Below are 20756 nucleotides of genomic sequence, written 5' to 3'. Positions count from 1 at the left end.
ATTTTTAAATAATTTTACTTTTTCTTTTTACAAATCATGTTTTAGACATTTTTAAAAGACTATTGAAAGCATTAATTTTATTATTTAATCATTTAAATCTCCTTTACAGAAAAAGATACGTGATTTAGTGGGGAAAAAAACAGGTTGAAATCAAAATAACACTATTCTGGCTAGACTTTTTAATTCTTCATCCAGTGCTGTGCAAATCCTGCACCACACCATAGTCTTAAGTATGTAGCTAAGAATGTGCTTAAAACATTAAAATACCTTAAATTTACTTTCACTTTTTAGTCTCCTAACTTAAGGATTTTTCACGGCTTAAATCTGGCTTGATTTAGAATTTGTAAAGCCATAAGTGTGCAATTGAAGTTTACCTCCATAAGGTATGGGAATGGTGTATATGAAAGGTACTTGCAAGGCAACTAAATAGTTCACTGAAAAGAAAGATGCATTCTAATGGCACAGTAGTGTGTGGTAGTTGAGAACATAGGCTAGGTTCAAATCCCTGCTCTTTTACATACTAGTCTGGTTGACCTCAGGCAAATTAGTTAAGCTCTCTGTGCCTCAACTTCCCTATTGTTAAAATAGGGATGATGATAGTATCTATCTCAGGGTTGTTATTAGGATTAAATTCATGTGAACAGTGTATGGCACTTATATGAGCAGAGAGAACATTGGGAACCATAGAGGTATGTTCCAAAACATGGATGGATACCCTTGGAAACATGTCTTGGTGAGCTGAGCCTGTGTTTTATCCAGCATTTATTTCAGAATAATTTCATGCTCCAAAAGCAGACTTCTGATCGGCATATAGACCAGAAATAACTAGTAGAGGTGCCTTCTAAGGAAATTGGAAATACCTTTTGTTCAAAATAAAAATACCTTAGGTGATTAGTTAAATGAGTTTCCATTACGATGGAATTGAGGTTAGATAGGAAAAGTTTGAGAGCTAGTTAGAAATATCCATTAGCTTGTGAATCCTGGCCTATAATACATCATTTATGTAGTACCCCCTAGTGTGCTGTAATCTCCCCAAATGTATTCTTCAGAGAGCTGAAATCCTTTTGGAACTGAAATATTGTAGGAATGGTCGGGGTAGTAGTTCAGTGGTAGAGTGCATGCCTAGCATGCACGAGGTCCTGGGTTCAATTCCCCAGTACCTCCATTAAAGATAAATAAATAAGTAAAAACCTAATTACCCCCCCCCAAATATACATATATATTTTTTTCTTTTAGGAATGAAGTTCTTAAATAATTATCTTTTTAGCATGTTTCACACATTTCCTTACCATACTACACCCAATATTTGAAACATTTTCACATTTTTCTTATAATTTAGGGATATTGTGAACATTGTTGTATTTCATTATAATCCAGCTATGCCCTTGAGGACCATTGAAGTGTTTAGGCATGTTTGTTCCTATGCTAAGTGACCCTCTACTGTCATGCTTTTATTATTTCTTGCATCTACATTTTATATGTCTTTCTCCAGCTGTTTTCATGTAACTGTCAGGATGTTTCTTTCTGACAGCACTTTCCACTGACTTCCCTTCCCTTTTGTTAGCTACTTGGAACCTGCAGAGGGCCAGGAAACAAGAGAGCCGATCTTGTTGAAATTGCATATGACATTAACATAAACAAATTCTGAGCAAGTGGTCCTGTTAGTCTATGAGCATTGTAACAGCTACCTAGAGTGCTGGAAAGCTTTTCTTTGGGGTAGGGCACACTTCTGGTTCTTAATTGTATGTAAAAGACTTCTGGATAAATGAGATGTTACTGTAATTGCAATATAAACAGAGGTCAGTATTGGTTAAGTTGGTATTTTGGTATGCTGATAGCAAATCATTGTTACCCATTAATGTAGGGCTCTTCTAAGCAACCCTAGGTTAGTCTACTTATTTTATCTTTTTTAAGGTAGTAATATTACATTTTAAAAAATTTATTAATCAATTTAGTTCCTCTTCCTTCAGGTAATTTGATTCAAATTTTAAGATAGTTAAATATTTGGAATTTATTGTGTTTTCCAAAGCTGAACAAGTTCTGTTTTTCACACACATAGTTCATCTTTCAGAACATACCTTACATTTTTATTGTCTACTCATCCTTTCTTATATTCTAAATGTATCTATTATGGGATTTATTTTCTTTTAAAGTAATTTGGAAAGGAGGAAAACATCATCTCTATAGCCCTTCCATTTGACATTCAAGTTCACACTCTTTATAGTACTTAAAAATATTCTGGGCAGCTTGAGATCTTTTTTTTTTTTTTTTTGGTACATAATCCATCAGTAGCAGCTGTTTTATTCTGGGATTTGATGTTACAGGATGTTATTTATCTGTGATATGATTATACATTTATGAATACATAATGTGAATATATATATACATGTATATGTATATACACACCTGTGTGTGTGTGTGTGTGTGTGTGTGTATATATATATATACATATATATATATATATATATGGATAATCAAGAATTTTGTGTAGGTACTGGTTCATATAATCTTTTCTGCTTTTACAACCCTATAAAGAAAATGTTACATGCTTTTTATAAAAATGAGTTTAGATAATGATTTGAAACAATCATTGGTGCCTTTTTCCTTTTTTGTTTTTTAAAAATGTGACTATATAGATTATTTTTATTAGTATTGTCATGAAGCACGAATTTGATCTTACAAGTAGACTTACTTTTCCTCATGATCTTAAGTTGGCATTCAAGGGGGGTTTTTTTGTTTGTTTTGTTTCATTAAATTCTTTTGAGAAAGTGCAGGCTGACTCTGGAGTTACTCTGCGGTTTTTCATGGTTGGATTCAGCAACCAAATTGTGTACCATATGGCATCAAACTCAGTTTTTCACTTGGTATCATAAAGAAAATGTGTTACTGACCTTTTCTATCTTACTGACACAGTCATATATTTTTACTTAGACTATATTATATAAATGGCATTTGGCCTTTAAGCCTATATGAAAGGCAAGTTATGAGCTGCATTGATTCCTATATACATAAATTATTTAGTCCTAGTTAGGTTGCACAACAAAATGCACCTGTTGACTAGCCTATACATAAAGTTTCTTTAAATACATTTTGAACAGTTTTGCCTACTCGTATAGGGTGAATGCTGTGCGATAATCTCAGAAGTTTGAGGAGTATATTTCCTCCTTTTTTCTGCAAGCGTTCATTTTGGTTTTACATTCACATTTGTAATGTCGCAAGTTTTTTTTTAATCTGTCATCATTAAAAGAATCATGGCTGATGAGTACAGAGTCAGATTCATAAAACTTCAGAACTAGAAGTCATCCTGTAATGGTGGTGGTTTCATGGGTGTATACATCTATCAAAATTCATCATATTGTACATCTAAAAATGTGTAGTTTACTATACAGGAATCATACCACAATAAAAGTGTTACAAAAAAGAAGTCTTGTAAATGATCTGATTCCACCCCTTCCACTTAAGCATGAGGACGGTGAGGCCCGAGAGATAAACTGACTTGGCCAAGTACATACAAAGAGCGGAAGTAATACCAGACCTGCATAACCATACTCTACTGTGTCAACCTGCTACTGTACATTATACTTGTCACTTTTATCACTTTTAAATGTGCACATTGTTATTGTACAAATTCTGAGTAGAAATCCTACTTCTCATATGTTTCAAAACAACAATAACAACAGCTTGTAAGAATTTTATTGATCTTAAAATGCCTTTGAGCATTTTCCAGGCAGATTTAAATAATTTGAGGATTATCCATTGATACTTTCCTTACCTCTACCCTGGTCAATCAGATAATTTTCCACATTTCATATAAGAAACTAGTAAAATTTTCCTATACATGTGTATACGTACATATATTTATATGCACATGAATGTCTGTTTAGGACTGTGAGTGACTTAGTGTCTGCTCACAGCAGGGAAGTGAATTATCTTTAGCACAAATATTCACTGAACACCCACTGTAAGTGAAAGTTGTATTTGACAAAGAAGAGAAAAAAACAACTCTAAAGTTGACCCTTGCAAGAGACTTATGAGAGGTATGAAGATTAATAAACCAATTTGGAAAATAATCTGAATTTTAAAAATATAACACAGTCAACCTCTCTGATTTAAAAAGAAGCAATGAATTCAGAGTAACCTATATAAGGAAACAGGTAAAAGGAAAAGCAGGAAATACAGGGAGGAAAAAATAGTTGTTCATACCTTAAATGTGTAAATCGATTAATAATGTAGCATCTAAGCAGAATCAAGGTACAAACAGAATTCAAGTTATGAATGTCTTTAATTTTTCTACGAATTATAATGAAACTCATTAAGTTCAAGATGGTAATCCAGCTGCACTACTAGAAATTTTTGCGAGCATTCCATGAACTAACTCTGTTGCATTGTTAGGAAACATAAGGATGTAATTACTCCAGTGTATTTCTTTCTTATATCCTGTTTAACAAAACTAGTTTACCATTAAGATCTTTTTCAAAATAGATTTTTTTGTTTATATTCATGTTCATTTGCTTTTTCTCTGGTACGCATTAATTGAATAGGAAAGAACTGAAAAACTGAGAACTTTGACATGAACATTGGTATTTTATGAGACTGTGGGATGAAAGACAGGATCATTTCTTGAGTTATAGCAGAGATTTCTGCCTTTGTATTTACATATTTTGTTTAATTCAGCATTTATCTAGGGAGTTTAAACTCCATCCTCACCAAAGTTATATGGCATTTGAAAATTTTATGTTAATTAGGAATAGTTTTGTTGTGAGGGTTGTTATACTTTTTGAAATAATTAGTACCATATATCCTACAATATCACAGAACGATTGTTTTGTTCATATAAAACATTGTCTACATAAGGTAGATTTTTTATTAGGCCGTACATAAGAACTTTCTGAGAATAAAACTTTCTTTGGTGTACCTGCAAAAAAAATACTTCAAAATTTATTTTTAGCTCACATGGTTATTAAGAGTCCCTCTATGCTTGTATATGTTTTCTGGCTACTCTTTGCCAGAAATGTAGAGTGGATTTTAATAAAGAGAACCTATTCTGATGTTGTGTTTCCATGATGAACTTTGAACCATCTTCTTGGAGTTTAAAAAAAAAGTCTACTAGTCTGAAATAAATTTTTAGGGAAGAAGTGCATGTACTTTTCTGCTGGTGTTTTAGCAGAAGGAATTTCTCAGTTCTTATATTGTTCTCTAATATATTCTTCCTGCGATTAATTCTGTTTGCCCTAAACCCTTTCCAGAACCACAAGAATCTTTCCCATTTAGGGATTCTCTTAGTTCTTTCTTTCAGTACATAGAGCCTTTTGGCCTTGCTTTATCTTTGTGTGTAGGCCTTGAGGAATTCTGGGTGCGTTAAGCTACAGTATTTTGCTTTTGTGAAGGGCCTTGTTTGTATGTGATATTCTCTAACCCAAGCATTCTCTGAGGTCCAGGCCCCATGAATCTGTAAATGCAAAAAGAAATCCTGAAAATATTAGATTTATTAATAAATTAATATTAAAAATAATATTAAAATATTATAGACTGGTTTGACTTGTGCCATTTTATGGACTTTCAAGTATATGTATGATTCAAACTAAGCTAGCAGCGTTCCCTCAAAAGTTTTCTTAGAGAACCCTATAATTAGATGATTTGTTGTTAACTTACCAGTAATGTTTATATAAATGGATTTTTCTGTCTGAAGAATATGATGTGTGTTCTCTAGGTAAATAAATATTCCACTTTAAGTCCTTTTTATATAATATTTTGCTTAGCAATCTTTCATCCACCCTCTTTGGGAATGTTATAAGGATAACTTAAGCTCTTTCTGTGAATAAGTGGTTTTCTAAGCTTTTCTACTTTGCTGATTTTACAAAATGAATTATCAACTGGTACTTCTTCTTGGGTCTTAGTGGGCTTCCTCTTAGTTGTTAGTTAACATATATTTTTGCTATTTAGTTAACACACATAGCATACTGTTACGGTTTTTACATGTCCCCCATCACTAGAACATTAACTTCTTGAAGGAAGGAGCTGTGATTTGCTCGGCTCTGTTACCATGGCACCAGCTTAGTGCCTTGAATATGAGTGCACAGTGAAATTTGTGATAAGCAAGAACTCAAAATATTATTTTTTTAAACAGATTTGGTTCATTTGACTTGTACATCTTCTAAAACAGCAAGAGAAGATTTAGAACCAGTTGTGCAGAAATTGTTTACTCCATATACCGAAACGGAGATAGGTAAGAACGATAATCAGTGATTCCTGATGGAAAGGTAATGTGACTACTTTACCCCTCTTAGATCTCTCATGAAGATTTCTGCAATCTGAACTGAAATATGATATATTCAGCAATAATGCTTACATGTTTTAGTAGGATGATTGAGCACATTCTCTTCCTAAAAATGGGAAAATACTTACCCTCTAAAGTTAAAAGAAAAATATACATCTCACACAGAGTGTGATTAAATGCAAAAATATACATTTATATGTGTACATAGTTACATGCATAGAAAAAAGACTGCCAGAAACTCTTTTGATGGGATTATGGACAATTTTCTTGTTTTTTTTTTCCTTTTAATTTTATTTTACAGGTAGGTGTTGGACAAAGGGCATATATTCTTGTATCTTCATTTATGAAAAAAAAATTGGTTCAGCTGAGAGAAGATTATAATATTAATTGATAAATATAAGAATCCTTCCTAAATAATAATTGTCTTTTAATGCTTAGCATGCTAGTGATGTGATAAATATTTAGCTTTCAAAACAGTATATGCCACTTTGCTATTCAATGGTGGAAAAATGCTTTTCAACCACAAATTTTTTAAAACTTTTCTCCCCATATCACAGGTAGTTCTTGTAGCTGTGAATGGCCAAATTGTAGTGTATTCTGTGTGTAAGTGATCAAAAATTAGCCTAATGGATCTATTTCATTTATATGAAGTGACAGTGCTTTTTGTTAGATTTGCATGTTCACTTGCATCCTGGCCAGTTTCCTCATTGACTGATCTATCTTTATTTTCTTTGGATGTTATGTTTCTGCAACCATTTATATACTCCTACTTGCTGTATTTCCTTTTGGTTCACCTCCTTGTGTCTTGTTTTCTTAATGCAGAGATAGTGCATAAAGGGGCACTTACATTAATATAGGAAGACAAACTGATCCATCCTCAGGAACTAATATCAATAGAGTTAATTTTTTTTTTGAGCTGCCTGAGGAAAATTCTGCTGTCTGAAAATTTACTTCATTTTACTTCAAAATTATATTTGTTTTATTTTTATACATTTCTATTTCTCATATAAATATTTGGATTGTTAATAATTTGATTGCAAAGTTATGGTACATGATAATATTCCTGAACTGAATATGGAATCATGCTTTTGTTTTTGGCTTTAATTACCTTGTGTATAAAAACTGAATTCTTTATTTCTAAAGTTTTTCATATTTTTGTTGTAATTTCATTGTGGTGGTCCCAAATAATACACTAAATGTCAGTCTTATATTGTTGTTCACTTTTTTAATGGATTTGATTTTCTTTTTTAAAAAATCAAGATTGGAAAATTACATGTTCGTTACTTAACATCCTCTAGCCACTTTAGATTTTTAAACATTAATCTTAATGGTTAATGTGATCCCATTTTGAAATGATGTATTGTTTAGAACCTGAGTGAAATTCTTTTGTAGGAACTACGTGCTCAGTGGGGTCTTCAGGTGCACTGAGGCACTGAGAAGCTAGTTTTCACTGACACATAGGCCTTTTTATCATCAGGATGAGGTAGTGGTCATATTTTAATTAAAATGTCAGAACAAATACTGTTGGAGTTATTGAAAATGAATCACCAGATAAAGTGAGCACTGGGCCATGGCAGGTCAAAGAGGCAAAGTCACCTGGAGAAGAGAACTTGATTCATTTTCCTGCCTAAATGAGGAAGAAGGAACTTTATGAGCAATATGAACTTTTAATACATTCAAGCACATTTTTCTCTGTGGCAAAAGCCCCTATTTTCACAGATTGATGGCTTTTATTCTTATGTTTTAATTAGTTGACAATAATATGAAACCGTATGCTCTGGAGCACTGTAAGGATTTTGTTTAAAAATATGTGCCAAAGGAATAACGTTATTTAAGCTTACTTTCTTTTTATTTGAGTTCTGTGTTCTGTGTAGTGGTGTGCTTCAGAAGCTTTTGTGGAAGTCAGCCTTTCAAGGAAGGCTTTCAACCTTCAGCCTTGCAAGGAAGTTTATTTCTTGTAAAAGATAGTGTTCTCTTCTCAAATACAGTACTTCTTTGCCACTGTATCTGAGAGATTCCAATAGCATTGTGAAGGTATTCGTTCTTTTTCCTCTCTTTCTTACTTTTTCATTTTAAAGACATCAGCCAGAGTTCTTGACATATTCTCTGTCTTAAGAAGCAGCTGTACTAATACTTCTAAGAACCCTACTTCCCAGAGTCCTTTAAGAACATCAGAGATCTATAAACTCCTCCCTACTCCATAGCAAGGACATTTCAGATTTTTTATGCTTAATAAATCTGATTCTGCAGGTGAGAAAATTAGGTGATTCCTCACCATTCATACGTGCAGTTATTCTTCCAGATTCCGTAATATCCTTCAAAGCACTGAGTGAGCAGTATGCTCTAATCTCACTGTTGGAAATTTCCTAACTGGTGTTTTATTTTACCTAGGAAGTAGAGATTTTCAATACAAATTGAAGCAAGAATTTCATTAGTACTGTATCTTCAAATGTCTGCAATGTAATAGCATCACTGCACCATTTTCTTTCTCCTTTTCCCTCCACTGGGCACAGCATGTGGAATTATCTCATTCCATCTCATTCAGTTCCTATATCAAAAAAAAGCCGCACTGCCTAAAAACAGAAATTCCCCTTATAGGTGTCGTTTTGAAGTAGGTGGCTGGCAAGTGTGTTAAGTAATTGTTGGGCTGAGAAGTCAAATGCCCTGTCTTAATTCTTTTTTATGCTTATTGTGTCTGAATTAGATCACTGCTGTGACAGTCTACTATTTTCTTAATCTTGTGCTATTATTCTGCTCTGTTACTAAAATAGTTTACCCTCTCTCTAAACATTGCTCGTAACTATAGACCATTTGTTGCTTTCATTTGCTATGCCATTGTTGAGTTTCTCTGGCCTACTTTATTATGTACTTGCCTCAGTTTAATTTGCCCAAGATTTTATTCTAAATCACCTATTACTTGTTTAGTCCTTGACACAATCTAATTGAATGAAATGAGCTATTACAGAAAGCCAGTTCTATTCATGGCCAAGTGATGTATTCCTAGCCAAACCTCAACAACTTTAATATATTTTTTGACAATTGTGCACTTCACAGTTGCATGTTATTTTTCCAGTTATCTCTCTGCCTTCCAGCTGGCCTCAAAGAAAGATGAAGCGATTATATGTTTCTTTGAGGGTTTTAAGGTCAAAACTTGATAACTCCCTTGTATCTAGAGCATTCATCTCCAGCCTATGTCAACTTTTCATCTTCCTCTTGATTTCTTTTCAAAGCTTCAGCCTTTATGAAATTTCTTTCCTATAATAGATTGGATTATTCATTTTTCCCAACTTTTATTGAGTGAAAGCCCTCCTCTGAGCTGGAACTTTCATAAAATACAAGATAAGCTCTCTTAGTTTATGCTTAGAAATGGACTGAGCAGTATTAAAGGACTTTTCAGACCTTACCCCACTTTTTTGCAATGCTCCCAGAGTGTGGTTTCACAAGTCATAGGCAGTATGTTTAATTATCTTCCTATAAGATTTAGTGAAGCTAAACTCACCAATAAATTTACTAAGAGCCATATATGGCTTTAGCTGTGATGTATGTTATGTTCCTTTATTTTGCTAATAAATAGATTTTGCCACCTATTGTGTACTTATATAAAGTTAGTGCTACCTTAGACTCATAGATCTTAGCATTAGAAAGGGGTATCTTAAAGGATCACTTCTATCCTAAGTTTCTTCATCCTATCACATTAATAATTACGGGTTATTCAGGATGAACTAGAAAAAACATTTGGTAGTCTTGTAGTGGGGATATTTTAAATTAAGTATAATAAAAACCTATTTGTCATGAATTGGGAAATAGGACAGTCTTTTTAATTGAATACTGCTATTAGCTAACTTTTCCATAGTGATTATAAATTTAACAATAAGAGTTAATTAGGTAGTTATACCTTTAGCATTTTTTTTATGATTCACAAGGTGCCTCATGGTCTTGGGTAATCGTTATGCACATCCATTATATCATTGTACAGAATTTGAATTTTTCTTCAGATTCAGCCTAAGAAAACACTGTAGTCAGTAAATATATTAACAGCAATATTTTCTGTTTTCAACCAAAGAAAATTTAATTATAACATTTCTAAGGAAAAGAAGTGTAGAAATAATTGTTAAGAGAGCAAGGAATAGGCTTTAGGTATTGAGGTTAATAAGGTTGGATCTTTTAACAAGCACACCATACTTGCTTATATCTGAAAACAGGATTAAAATCAGTTCTGAAATTATTCATCAAGCATCTGTTGTGTGTCAGGCCCTGTATTTGGGAACATGAGAAAGCAAGAGAATAAGGACTAAGTCTACTTCATCTTTTTATCCCCAGCTCTCTGCCCAATGCCTAATACACATAATAAATGCTTGCTGTTAAAAGAGAGAATGTGTACTAAAAACACCTGGTGGTCTCACAATCTTATCTTTGTTGTCGGTTGGCTGGCATTACTTTCGTACTCTAGTAGGAAAGAGTGTTAGTGAGTTAGGCTATCCAAGTTTTAATCCTGTATATACTATTTAGTATGTTAAACATTAGTATGTTTTAGTATATATTAGCTATTTAGTAACAGCTATATTGAGATTCATATATCATACAGTTCACCCATTTAAAGTGTAAAATTCATTGGTTTCTAATGTATTGTTCCAACATCACCATAGTCAATTTTAGAATCTTTCTATCACCCCTAAAAGAAACCCCAGGCCCATTAGCAGTTATCCCACACTTATCCTCAGTCCCCAACCCCAGCTCTCAGTAACCCTAATCGACTTCCTGTCTGTATAGATTTCTTTATTCTGGACAATCTCATAATCCTATATATAGTATTGGCTTGTTATATAATTTTTTAAGTTGGTCTGTCCATGTGAAACATATGAAAATCAATTTATGTTAACTTCTCACTTCAGTAGGCATAATTTAAGGATGAATGTGATCATATGCACTTTGATACTGGCAATGAGAAATAGTAGAAATTCAAAGGAACGTGATTGGAGTTAAATCTAATAATCAGAATAATTTTAAAAATCTAACTTGTCTTAACTAAAAAAGCCAGCATTGCTTGAAATGCCATACACATGTATTAGAGTCTGTGAATATAGATTTACTATTACTTATATATAAAGCTTTGATGTACTACATTGTATAGTCATGACTTTGTTGGTAGTTGGCTACATATTGCAGAAATTGACAGGCATATTGTGCTTTAAATGTAAGTAAAATTTATGTCTGTGTTTAGAAAATGAAGAAGTTGAAAAGCCAAGACTTCTGTGGGCTCTTTACTTCAACATGAGAGATTCTTCAGACATCAGCAGGAACTCTTATAATGATTTACCACCCAACGTTTATGTCTGCTCTGGCCCAGACTGCGGTTTAGGAAATGATAATGCAGTCAAACAGGTTGGTGTTTCCCAGTTTTGTGTTAAGAAGTTGGTGCAGTAGGGAAAGTGAATTGTTTTATTCCTCTAGGAGGTGAGAAAAGAGACTTAAAACGCCTCTCTCTCATTTAATACCATCTCTGCAATTTGCCCCTGAACTTTTTCTCTTTGAACAACAAAGCTACCTTAAATATACTTTAAATATAGTATCAAGTATTTCTATGTTCTTAAATATAATGATGAACTCCGAAAGATTGTTTATGAGTTCCATTGTCAGAATAAGGATAGAATACGTTAGAAATACATATTCAAGAAAATGAATTGATAATGCCAGTATTCTAAAGAAACATTACTTCTAATTTAAATGATGGCCTATCAGTGTATTTTGAAATACACAACCTTTTTTTCCTCTGGAAACGAGTCATTTTAAAAGGAGTGTAACTGGTAAGGCATACAAAATGTATTTTTTAAATGGTACTTTTTTTGTATTTAAATTTAATTTTTTATTGAATTGTAGTTGATTTACGATATTAGTTTCAGGTATACAGCAAAGCATTTCAGTTATACATATGCATACATGTATATTAAAATGGAACATTTTTAAGGCACATTCTTATCTTGGAAAAGAATATGTAACTTACACAGTTTTTCACAATTAACATGATTCTTTTAATGTTTTGACACAAGCCAGTGTTCAAAAGCTACTATAATAGCTGCTTTAGAGTATGTTAAATCAAGGTGGAATTTTGTGACAGCAGTCTTGGGCAGGATTATGAAGAGGTACAGGGCAGGCTGACGCAAAATGCCGAAAGCGAACCATGATTCCACTAAGCTCAAAATTCATATGCACATACAGATACACTTCTGCTCTTGACAGGAACAGAAGAGCAGAAAATACCATTTTCTGAGGCACAAGTCTAAACTACTTTTTACCAATGTAGTGGGCACGTCTGTGTATTGAATCAGTAAATGGATAACTTAACATCATTCTAAGACCACAATTGGAAGTTCCATTCCCACTAGTGGCAGGGATCTTCTAGGACCAAATGGCCTCATTGAGCCTTTAGTCATAGCAGCAAGGCCATGGCCCATACATTTACAGGTTTTTGCCCAATTCTTTGTTTCTTATCTTCAGGGTCTAATGGTGATCCTGGATAATCGTATTCAGCCAGTGATAACAAGCAAAAACAGGAAGTCACATCTCTTATCTATCATTAATTCTGTTAGTTTACTAGGAACTCAGGATGGTTCAAGATCTACGTTTATGGCTCAGAATGATCAAGTCACTTTTGCTTTGATGTTCCAATTTTTTCCAAAATTGCCAATAAGTTATCAGCCAGGTAACTTAGGTCATTTTTATTCCTGAGTGAACATTAATATTTTTTAACCAAAAGCCTTTTAAATAAGGACTTACTATGGTACAAGTGCTCATGTGATCTAAACTGCAAGCTAGAAGATTGTAATTAAAGGATAAGTTTATCATAAGGTAATTTGTGCAGATGTTGAATAATGTAGACCTGTCTATTGTATTCATATGGACTGTTTATGATTTGAAGACAGACTAAAAAGTACTTGTGACTTGCTAATTTTTGTAGTTGATGTCACTTCAGTCTTTTTCTGAACCTGACATATGATATTTCTTCTCTTAATACAGGGAGTGTTTCATTTGCCCACACATACCAGTGAATAGACTGGTCTATAGTCCCCTACTCCCAAAACATTGATAGTTCACTCCACCTTCTGGAGCCCCCATTGCCTAGGAGCTCCCACTACCATGGGAACAAGAACACTTAAATAGTACTATATGTTGTGTTATATACTTCAAGTATAAAATGGGTTAAATTGGCTAGTGGGAGCTGGGCTGGCCATCTAACCACCATTTACAATGTAGTTTGTGTGGACAGATCAGCAATCTGCTTATGACTTTTGGTACAGAATTTGTAAGTTGAAGACTAGCTTTATAGGCACCAAGCTATTCACATATTGCAGTAGCGTTCACTTTCTCAAGTCATTGAGGGAGAGGGGAATTTTAGGTGTCATATTTTCTGCAACTTATCATTGAGAATTTTCTATGTGCCAGCCACTATCCTAAGCATCTCATATTTATTATCTTATTTGGTCCTCACAACAACCCTCTAGGGTAAGTATGTGTAACATCCCCATTTTACAGCTGAGGAAACTAAGGCCCAAAGGGCTTTGGACAAGGTAAACTTGTGACACCTCTCCGAACTCTCATCCAAATGGAAGATAGTCAGATTGAAACATTTCAGGTGTTACAGCATTTGCACCAGCCCCGGATGTAAACATCACTGTATGTTTAAGAAAAATACAAATAAACCAGTGTTAGTGTAGCAAAGTCTGAGAGGCAGAGGTGGGATGAAGTAGAAGATGAGAAGACCAGAGAAGGTAGGCCTGAAGGGTTTTGTTTGCCATGATAGGGATCTGGGATTTTTATCCTGTTAGAGATGGAGAGTCATTGAGATTTTTTTTTGGTGGTGGTTGTTTTAACTGAAGGACAGTCAGTTACAATATGTCAATTTCTGGTGTACAGCACAATGTCCCAGTTATGCATATACATACGTAAATTCCTTTTCGTATTCTTTTTCATTATAGGTTACTGCAAGATATTTAATATAGTTCCCTGTGCTATACTGAAGAAACTTGTTTTTCATCTATCATTGGTTTTTATATATAGTAGTTAATATTTGCAAATCTCAAACTCCCAATTTATCCCTTCCTACCTCCTTTCCCCCTGGTAATCATAAGTTTGGATTTACTGTGTCTATGAGTCTGTTTCTGGAGTCACTAAGTTTTAAGCCAGAAAGTGGCATAAACAGAATTTCATTTTCCATTGACCCCTCTGGGGACAGCATAAAGACGATTACACAGGGGAACCCTAGAGGCAGAGTGACCAGTCCAGTTCTGGGATGTCGCAGTTTGTCCAGGAGAAAGATGGCACATGTGTGGGCTATGTCTCCAAGGAAGGAACAGATGGAATCAAGAACTGGGAGATAATATAGACAGGATTTGGTGATTGATTGCATGCAGAATAAAGGAGAAGGAGAACGTATGCTGAGTAGGTAGAGAAGAAAGACAAAATGACCATGAGAGGAACTAAAGTGTGAGGTAGAGGCTCTGACCTCAGTCCTCCTGCATCTAGGGACTAATTGTCTCTGGCAAAGACATATGGTGAGTTCCCAGGGTGAACAGCAAAGCAGGTGTCTCAAATATTTAACTTCAAAATATCTGTAATAAAGTAACATGTCCAAAAATATGCCCCAGAACTATACTGAAGAGGGAAAGAAGCTATTTTTCTCTTCCTGTCCCATCTTTCAACTCCACATCAAAGCTCAAAAGTTTCTGTTTGCCACTCGTTCACCCAGTCCCAAAGAATATCAGGTTCAATCACCTGATGCATAAGTTTACCAACTATAGATGACTGATGCTAAATAGGATTTTGCAGCTCATATAATCTATATTGAAACTATTCAGTTCTGCCATTGCAGTGCAGAAGCAACCACAGACAATAGATAAATGATGGAGAGGGACTATGTTCAATAAAACTTTATTTACAAAAACAGGCAGCAGACAGGATCTGGTACATGGGCCAGAGTTGTGAACCCCTGGCCTAATGGATGACCTTGTGTATCCATTGGGAAGAAGGATTGAAATGGTGCAGAAGGACATTGTAACCTTTAAAACAAAACAAGCATATATTTTATAACCCTTCAATGATTTTCTTTTACTAGTAGGGTAGAGTGCAAGCTCTCTCACAGGTCCCTGGCAGGTACCCTTATCTAACAAAGAACTGTATTCATCTAAATGAAAGTAGGAATGTGTTTAGAATAGAATAACAATGCTACTTGACACATTTACTTTCGTGTGTGTGTGTGTGTGTGTGTGTGTATTTGTTATTGTTCATTAAGGTCACGTTTACTGTCTTATTCTCTTACCCCGTCAGACTGAGCTCAGCTTAAATATCAACATTTTTATTCTAAGTGAAATAAGCCAAAAAGAGGAAAAAAAATGCCATATGATATTACTTATATGTGGAATCTAAAATATGACACAAATGAACTTATTTACAAAACAGAAACAAACTCACAGACATTGAAAAGAAAATTATGGTTACCAGGGGGCAAAGTGGGTAGGAAGGGATAAATTGGGAGTTCGACATTTGCAGGTACCAACTGCTATATATAAAATAGCTATACAACACGTTTCTCCTGTGTTGCACAGGGAACTATATTTGATATATTGTATCTATAATGAAAAAGAATATGGAAATGAATATATGTATGTATATGTATGACTGAAACATTATGCTGTGCACCAGAAATTGACACAACATTGTAAACTGACCATACTTCAATTTAAAAAATGGAGAAAAAAATATTTACATTTTAACTTTGTTATTGTTATTATTAATAACAATGACAACAGTTACCATATATAGAGGCTTACTCTTCAGCCATTTTATAGATAAGGAGATCAAAACTCAGAAGTTGAGTAGGCATTCCCCAGATCACATCACTGCTAAGTGGCAGAGCGAGCATTTGCAACATGGCTGTCTATTCTGAGTCCATGTTCTTGAACACTGTGCTAGACTCCTTATAGAACAGGGGGAGGAAAATGATTTCGGAAAAGCAAATAGTTGAGCAGACAATGAAGAACTTTCTTGATTTGAACAATGACTTGTTAAAATTAGGAGATGCCAAATTGGACTGTATGAATATCACAAATGGGTTCTCTTAGTAAACTAAATAAAGAATGTTAAGAGAAATTGTATTTGTATTGACATGTAGAATGAATGTCCTTAAAATCTCGACTATCTGAGACTTGATAAAGAATCTTATCAAGGACTGATATACCTGAAGGGTGGACCTGAATGTATGGACAGAATTCGAGGGAGAAAGTCGTGGAATTCTGAAAGCAGATTTTTAGAAGTTTATGTATGCTGGATAAAATTCTATAATTTAAAGAAAACTTTAAGGTGATACTTCATTTTTTTTAAGTTCCACAAAGGCACATATATTTCAAGATAATGTTCAAAAACTATTATGCCCTATCTTTCCTGGCCAGGCTGAAGCACTTTTCCAACAAATCTGCCCCAACGAAGACTTCTGTCCACCCCCACCAAATCCTGAAGACATTATCCTGGATGGAGACAGTTCACAACCAGAGTCTTTGGAATCCATTGCCGCACCAGAGGCCAACTCAGAGACTCTCAAGGAAAGTGCAAATCTGGGAAACTCAGAGGAACCCTCTGAATAATGGGTATGCCCCCAAATGGATCCCACACTTTGGAAAATCCTCCTAGCCTCAGAGTCTTTGTGATTGAAGAACTATTTGAAAAATGTCACAAAGCAGCAGCCAGTTGAGAAGCAGATCATAGAAATCCAAAAAGGGATTTCCTCAAAGAGACATTCCAAGACCACAAAACACTTGTAAAGCACATTAACTTGCCTGCTCTAAGATACCAAACCTGTGGAATTAGCAGATAAATATTATAAATGGATTGATTCCCAGGAATATAGTTATGGTTACAAAAGTGATCCTATGCATTGTTAGTAATTCTATGGTATTAGAACAGCTTTTGCTTGCCACTTTGGATCTTTGTTCGAAAGCCACATCTTCAGAATCAGCTCACATATTTCCTTTCATTCTTTGAGTTAGGTTTTTTGTATTGGGTATAAGCGTCACGACACAAACGATCAAAGCATATGTAAATGTAGTGGAGAAAAACTAAAGTGTCGTGATCCAGGCAGGAGCTTATGTTTACAACAGAAGTTTGTTTTGTTTTCTATCTTGAGGGGTATTAAAAATGCTAATTTTAAGATAGACATTTTTACAAATGCATCGTGAGTCCATTACTCACTTTTTTTTTAACGTTAGTAGTGGTATTTGTGTGTGAATCGTGAACACACTAGGAAAGCTCAATACTGAAGAAGTGGAAAGAAAGATTGGAATATGGAATAGGCTCATTGGTACTGGGGAATTCTGTCTAGTCGAGTACCTGGAGCACACTAGCCTAATTGTCTATGGACCTAATTTCGTCGTAGCTGTGCTACTCATGATATTAGGCAAATTGTTTAACTTCTGAGCCTCAGTTTCTCCATATGTAAGGTGGAATACCCTGCCTACTGTATGGGAATGATTTTGAAGATAAATGCAGTGCTATGCTTAGAATTTTTTTTTCTGGAATAAAAGCTGTTTCAGAATTTTCTTATTGACTTGGGGGTGAGTGTCAAAAAATCTCATGCAACAAATGATTGTTTGCTGTCAATGCCCCCAACACAATAGATTACAGTGTTTTTATTGTATTAAGCTTTTAAAATAAAAGTCTATTTCCTAAATTAGTATTTTATAGTCTTATAGACAGGTAAACACAGTGACATGTGGTGTTGTGGTTTTGAATCTTAAGAAGGAACACACTCTAAATTCTTCATATTCCCTTTCTAGTAGGTAAACCTGAAAGCACCAAGGACTCTACATAGAATACGACAATTGGTTAACCTGAATATGCACTTAACATACAAATGTAAGGGCTGTATGTAGGTGGCAAATCTAGTTACAGTGACAGTGCCTATAAAAATACTAACATTTTTCCAAATGCCACGCTCTGATGGTTTACCTTTTTTGAGCAATAGTTTGGACAGAACAACTTATTTCAATAAATAGATACATAAAAAGTTTTATTGTCGTGCAGTCTGGCCTATATTGCAGATCAGAGAGCCATGGCTACAAATAGAAAGCACATAGTTCTTACTGAGATACTTCAGCTGCAGCCGGGCTCTGACCTCTCCAGATTTCACAGATCTTAAAGGATGCCAGCTGTGTCAGGTCACAGACTCATGAGAAATGGAAAGCATCAAGGAATGTAGCTCCTGTCTCACCTTTCAAACCCCCTGCAGATAGAGCCAAATCCAGAGGAAAGGAAAACCTTCCTAGCCTCTCAGGCTACCCTAACCCCTCTCTCAAGTGTACAGCCTCTCCTCTGTCGCTTTAATCCCCTCTATCCTTCTCTTCCCCTTTTATAATGTTATACAAATCAGGGACAGTAGAATCACATTATAACCTACTTTGTTATATGGATTCTGATCAATTTTAAGTCGTGTTTTCTGAAACCCAACTATGGCATGTACTAAATGCACAATATATACCTATAAGCACCAGGTATTGGCTCTGCCCCGCAGTACCAGCAATATAAACAGTTCCACTGTATTGAGAGTATTGAGTCTGAATACAATTGCAAGTCAGTAGCACCAACTGAGATATTGTACTTGGTTAGTCTTCGAGTTAAAGCCTCTTGAATGCAGCATGCACACTTATGTAAACAGCCAATCAGGGTAGACCCAGAATAGCTAGAAAAATTCTGATAGCTTTACTGCAGCTCTCCATATATAGAACAATGAAGGGAATATTCTGTGATCTCCTGACCTAGTCCATACTGTACCTTATTTCATCCATTAGCCAGCATCAGAATCTCTCTTCCAGGTTATTTATTAAATACTGTTGAAATGTTTAAAAGCTCCTGAATATGATTAGTGATGATTAAGATATTACACAACTGTTAAAAACCTTGTATTAGAGAACTTTAGATATTTCATGTTGCCTCAGAATGTAATAGAAATTATTCTAAGAGCATTATTTTCAACTATCTTAATTACTGCAAATATTTCTTTTTGTAGCTTTAAGTCAAATAAAAACCTTTCAGTTTTGTTTTAAAACTGTAAGCCTGAAGTCATAAGAATAAAATTTATATGTTGCAGAAATTTCACTAGCTAATTTTAAATTTTGAAAATTGCTATTATCAAAGAATTTTGATCATATGTTTAAAATGTTTATATGCATGCTTCTTATTAACCAAAAATGATAATACTGTTCTGTTTAGTGATCAAGATGAAAAATAATTACTAACCCTATGTTGCTACTGTATTTTTGTCTAGTCGGTATGCCTGCCCAGAAAAACAAATATATATATATTATACACATATATTTTTCTATAGGAAAACTGAGCTATAATTTCCCCATCTTCTATAATGTTTAGTTACTCATAGTAAAATGGTCATGTTAACAGTTCACTTCTAGAATAGTAGTTTCTGAGATTGGCAGCCCTTTATCTAAAATAATGGCTATGTTAGTGACTAACTTCTGTCTCAGCTGTAGTTCCAGAGAAAGCAATTCTCTGTCTAAAGTCCTAAAAACCTCAGAATAATTTGTTGAAATTTCATTGCTGAATAGTAGTAAGCCTTTAAAACAGTTTGCTTACAAGTAAGATATTTACTGCTATTGGTATTGAATCATTTCTCTCTACTCATAGTTGATTTTCTTATATGGATTTCAAAAAGCATGACTATATGACTTCAAAATTTGCACACTGTAACAGTAAGCCTTCAGAGGAAATAAAGTGTTTTTTAATGCCTTTCAGGCGTGGTATCCTATTTTTTAACATTAAAATTTTGTATATATGCCGAGAAATTAAAGATTGTCTTGGAACTGATTTATTTGTTGATATCAGTCTATTATTTAAACGCATAGTTAATTGTCCAGCTCTATGGGTGGCTTTGTTTCTAGACATTCGCCACCGGTGTCAGGTTTGTGAGAAAGGCAATCAAATGCTACGTGGGTGCGATTTAGTTAGCAAACTGTTCTAGATGCCAGCGTCAGACCTCCTTCTGTTTAAAATCAGTGTTCTGAGGCATGGGATGTGGCTTTGCAATACATTACCTACAAACTGTTTTCACATCTCAGTTAGTGTATGAGAACCTGAAATGTTTTTCTCTGTGGTGGTTGAGTCCCCAGCAGCATGCTTGTAACAGACAAAAGACTGCTGATGCTCTTTTCATGCAGAAACCATTCATTGAACTATGATTTGTTCTTTAATCAAATAATTAAAGCAGAGTGACATTTTCTGTCAATTCCAAGTAGTTTCTAAAGCTTCTCAGACAGGACGTATTCAAAAGATAACAGCACTCTTTCAAAACTGGCAATTTATCTATGAGATTATTAATAAATCAAGTTTAAGAAAGATAAGGTTAATTGAATTTTTAAACAAGTAGCTGTATTATCCTTCAAGCACCTTGGAGCTCATATAATATTCACACTTTTTTTTAAGC

The 20756-nt window shown here is 34.4% G+C and overlaps 1 protein-coding gene across 1 annotated transcript in view; it reads left to right on the top strand.

Moving 5' to 3' along the window:
* CHM (CHM Rab escort protein) overlaps nucleotides 1–20062 on the top strand; it is a 152039-nt gene extending 131977 nt beyond the window's left edge. Inside the window, exons 13-15 of the mRNA XM_006217755.4 lie at nucleotides 6128–6226; nucleotides 11499–11659; nucleotides 16720–20062. Coding sequence (XP_006217817.1) covers nucleotides 6128–6226; nucleotides 11499–11659; nucleotides 16720–16911 — 452 coding nt within the window. The 3' untranslated portion in view covers nucleotides 16912–20062. The remainder of the gene's footprint in view (nucleotides 1–6127; nucleotides 6227–11498; nucleotides 11660–16719) is intronic.
* The last annotated feature ends 694 nt before the right edge of the window (nucleotides 20063–20756 follow it).

The sequence above is a fragment of the Vicugna pacos genome, chromosome X (assembly GCF_048564905.1).
Source record: "Vicugna pacos chromosome X, VicPac4, whole genome shotgun sequence".
Classification (NCBI taxonomy): Eukaryota; Metazoa; Chordata; class Mammalia; order Artiodactyla; family Camelidae; genus Vicugna; species Vicugna pacos.
Note: the sequence above shows the minus strand (reverse complement) of the source record. Positions and strands in the feature narration are given on the sequence as shown.